The 3,988-nt window shown below is 60.4% G+C and overlaps 1 protein-coding gene across 1 annotated transcript in view; it reads right to left on the bottom strand.

The window, feature by feature from the left end:
* Nucleotides 1-257: 257 nt before the first annotated feature.
* PIGS (phosphatidylinositol glycan anchor biosynthesis class S) overlaps nucleotides 258-3,988 on the bottom strand; it is a 5,332-nt gene continuing 1,601 nt past the window's right edge. The window contains exons 2-11 of the mRNA XM_029961278.1: nucleotides 3,860-3,971; nucleotides 3,301-3,390; nucleotides 3,077-3,168; nucleotides 2,778-2,976; nucleotides 2,356-2,498; nucleotides 2,140-2,254; nucleotides 1,745-1,890; nucleotides 1,526-1,626; nucleotides 959-1,169; nucleotides 258-860 (exon numbers count right to left, since the gene is read on the bottom strand). Of these exons, the coding sequence (XP_029817138.1) occupies nucleotides 585-860; nucleotides 959-1,169; nucleotides 1,526-1,626; nucleotides 1,745-1,890; nucleotides 2,140-2,254; nucleotides 2,356-2,498; nucleotides 2,778-2,976; nucleotides 3,077-3,168; nucleotides 3,301-3,390; nucleotides 3,860-3,971 (1,485 nt within the window). The 3' untranslated portion in view covers nucleotides 258-584. The remainder of the gene's footprint in view (nucleotides 861-958; nucleotides 1,170-1,525; nucleotides 1,627-1,744; nucleotides 1,891-2,139; nucleotides 2,255-2,355; nucleotides 2,499-2,777; nucleotides 2,977-3,076; nucleotides 3,169-3,300; nucleotides 3,391-3,859; nucleotides 3,972-3,988) is intronic.

A 3,988-nucleotide genomic window follows, 5' to 3' on the forward strand; every position in this document is an offset into this window, starting at 1 on the left:
CCTCAACAGGACACAGACTCCATTACCTGCCCCCCACCCCCCCCCAACTGAGTATTTTTGTCTAAAAACCCATAAGACAGGAGTATACCTGTCCCATAATATAATACCCATAAGACAGGAGTAACCCCACAAAATAATACCCCTAAGATAGGAGTAACCCCACAAAGAAATTCGTGGGGGCAGGAAAGCTGGGCCAGGGGAAGGCAGGGCAATAGGCATCCCCCCCACCCCCCAGATGGCTCATGGAGGTTCACAAAGCCCCACACCAGCCCCCCTGCACAACAGGGGGTTATTTATTTACACAGCAGCTTGTTCTGAACACAGTACAGGGCTGGGGGTGCACACAGGGAGCCCCCTCCCTCTTCTCTCTGCCATTCTGGGGAAGGGCACCCCGATTGAGACCACCTCCCACTCCCCAAAACAGCCTCTTTTCCCACTCCTGCACTCTGGCCACAGCAGACCCAAGCCAAGCTGCCAGGCCTGGCCTTTACACTGTTCTGAGGCACTTTCTTGGGCCACAAGTCTGTGACAACACACCCCAGAAGGTGAGGACAGCCCCAAGTCAGGGCACCAGTGCCATGGGCTCAGTCCATCTTGGTGGGCTCCTTCTTACGCTGCCTGGTCTCCCGGACAATCTTGGCCAGTGACAGGAGAATGGGGACAGCCATGGGCAGGAAGAGTGGGATGTAGATGGCAAATTTCTGATCGTCAGGGAAGTAGAGGAGATGGAGGAGAGATGGGTCAAAGAAAGCACGCTCCGAGGAGGTGACAGCCTCCTTGCTGGCCTGGAAAGCCGAGTGCAGGTGGCCCACAGCCAGCTTGGCCACAGCAGTCTGCACTGAGGCCACTGCTCGGTACACCTGTGAGGGAATAATGCCAAGGATCAGTCCCTGGCCATGGAGGACCACAGGGACACCCAGCCCACTCCACTGCCCACCTCAGGGTGCCCCAGCCCTACCTCAGAGGCAACATCATCCTTGATGACGATGTTCCCGATCTTGTCCAAGAGCTGGGCCAGCGAGGTCAGTGTGGTGGACACAGTGGCAATGTTCTCCACAGTGTGGGCCCAGAGCAGGTGGTCCAGTTCCCAGTCGGCCAGCCCCTCATTCCCTGGGCTTTCCAGTAGGAACTCTGGGGGCAGCTCTTCCCGAGACAGCCCAAAGAGTAACCTGGGAGGAGAGGGGAAAGTCCCAGCCCATACCACAAACTTGCATTTCTACGAGCTCCCTGCTCTTATTCCCTGCTATGTTCAGTACCCATCCTGCTTAATTGCCTCCTGGATTTGGGGCAGGATAAGCAAACCCTCCTACCTTAAGAGATGGGAGATGTGCCAGCACTCCTGGCCATGGAGCAGTGATGGCAAGTAGCCAGCGCCTCAAAAGCCACAAAAAGCCACCTTTAGCCTTCCAGAGCCCACAGTGTGAGAAGCAAATGAGCTACTTGGGTCCAGCCTGCTCTGACCCCACTGATTTCCACATGGGCCAGGAGAGCACAGAGGTAAAGGGAGAGAAGAGAGCATTCTCACCGGAGCTGGGCCAGGAAAACCTCCATCACTCGTGCCATGTCCACGTCCACGTGCAGCGGGAGAGAGGCTTGGGGGGAACCAGGGGCTTCAACGTTGTAAACCTGCAGGAGAGCATGGCAGTGAGGCACAGCTGGAGCCTCGGGGCTGGCAGGGTCACCAGCTGGGAACAGGGAGCCACCACCTTGTCCGAGAACTGCCAGCACCCCCATGGTCCCGTACCATGATGCCGCCCCAGCGAGGGCTGTGGAAGGCGTTGGTGCTCACTGGGGCTCCATCCTTGTCGTGGATGTACAGGGGGGAGTGGGAGCGCTCTGGCACATACAGCAGGAAGTTCAGCACGGGGTAGAGTGAGGCAGCACTGGAGCCTGCAGTGGGACAGAGTCAAAAAACTCTCCTGGCCAACAGAGAGAGCAAGAGCAGCCCAGAGCCCAGCTCCATCTTCACAGCCAGCCCCAAGCAGAACTGCCACACTGGCAGGTCTCAGTCACCCTTGCTCCCATCCAGAGCTGGCGGGGAAAAAGGGCACAGGCCACAGGCACAGCTGTCCCCTCTCCCTCAGCAGAGCCAGGTCCCATGAGGCAGATCTCAGTGATCCACACAAGCATGGTGCTCACCCAGGCGAGCCTCCACGGGGTTGATGACGTGTGGGAGGCTGTGAGCACTCAGGAGAAAGCTGGAAGATTCCTTGTCATAGCGTGGTGTCACTCCTAGGACAGCGTAGTACAGGATCTGTGGGCACACAAGGGACACGTTGCTGGCAGAGAAGTGCGTCCCAGGGCACCCGGGGAGCCCAGGGCTGGGCTTTCCCCACTGCCTCTCCCAGGCCTCACCTGTGAGTCCACAGAGAAGTTGGCCACCAAGCTCAGTTTGTCCAGGACGGGCTTCACGTACCGGTTCACGGCCCCCTCGATGTCCCAGTCCACGGCGTGGGACTTGGGGTCAGGGTTCAGCAGGCTGAAGGTGATCTCATACCCTGCCAAGGACCCACGGCCTGTGAGGCACCAGCACAGCCAGCACCGTCACAGAGCTCCCCAGAGCAGCAGGACCTGACCCCTCCTCCCTGGCCTGCCCCAATGCAGAGTCCACACCAGTGCCCCATCACAGCAATCACAGCACAAACCCTGCCCCAGAGACACTGCAAAGGGAAGACCCCGGGGTCTGTTAGCCCAGAAGACACACAGGGATGCTACAAGTGGAGGAGAGAGGAGATCTCCCCCAGGAAAAGCGGGCTTTCCCCAGGTCAGGTCCGTACCCAGGCTGGATTTCAGGGAGCGCCGCGCGTCGGGGCTGAGCCGGCTGTCGGGCACGCGGTCCGAGAGGGCGGCAGCGATGGAGGTGGCCGTGAAGGACATCACCTGTGTCACCTGCCGGAGGCGGGCGTGGAGGGCAGCCAGGCCCCCCTCGGCCCTCACCAGGGCGCTGCGGTGCCTCCCCACATAGACGCTGGTGCCCTGGGGAATGGGCAGGAGAACACCTCAGTGCCACCTGTGACAGCCACCTGTGACACATCCCTCCCCCCGGGGCACCTCTGAGGGGTGAAGCACCTCCTACCTGAGGCAGGAGAGAGGAGGTTTCAGGGACCACATACATGGTCAGGGAGCCCATCGAGACGTCCTGCAGCGGGCGCAGAGCAGCGTCAGCCTCTGGGGAACGCAGAGTCATCAGCAGGGTGGGAATTTCACTCCAATCCCCACTCTGAGACACAGCAGTGTGCCCTTTGCTCAGCAATGATGAGGTGCTCAGCACCTCTCTTCACCAGTCCCTTGCTCCAGTACCTCGTGCAGTGGCCGCAGCCAGAGCTGCCTCCTCCTGGGCTGTGGTGGCCCGATAGGCCATCTCATAGAGGGATGTGACGCTGGTTCTCACTACAGGGGGATAAAGCTGAATGAATCTGCTAATCCTGGTCCCCAGGCCCCTCAGAGGTGGCTCAGAGGGACAAGGTGCAACCCCAGGAGGACACATGCCGCAAGGTCCTTTGGGCACCAGCTGGTGACCCATCATGGCACGTGGCATCAGCTGGCCAGTGCAGGCAGCAGAGCAGTCCCTCATCACCCAGGCATATCCCACCCTCCCAGGGCTCCCTCGTCTACATCCCCAGGGAGAGAAGCTGGTCCCTTCCCTGCAGCACAATGGAGACCTTGCTGTCCCCTCTGCTCCCTGCACTGCCGGCTCAGGGCAGAATCGTGCTGGTGAACGTGGGTTTGGGGTCTGGGGAGCTCTGGGCTGCCCGGGAGAGAAGCTACGGGTAGGCTCGGACCCCTCGGGGAAGAACGAGGGTACCCAGGAGGAACAGATAGGGCAAGGACAGCCAAGGGGGGCGGGGGTGTTTCTCACGGTTCACGGAAATCTTCATCTCCTGCACGTCCCTGAACGGCAGCGGGCTCGGCAGGTCCCCGGGCACGGACCCCGGGCTGAAGACCACGGCGACGGGCACGACCAGCTGAACCTGCACAGTGGCAGCGT

This window comes from Manacus vitellinus, unplaced genomic scaffold, assembly GCF_001715985.3.
Source record: "Manacus vitellinus isolate BGI_N305 unplaced genomic scaffold, ASM171598v3 scaffold_32_pilon, whole genome shotgun sequence".
Classification (NCBI taxonomy): Eukaryota; Metazoa; Chordata; class Aves; order Passeriformes; family Pipridae; genus Manacus; species Manacus vitellinus.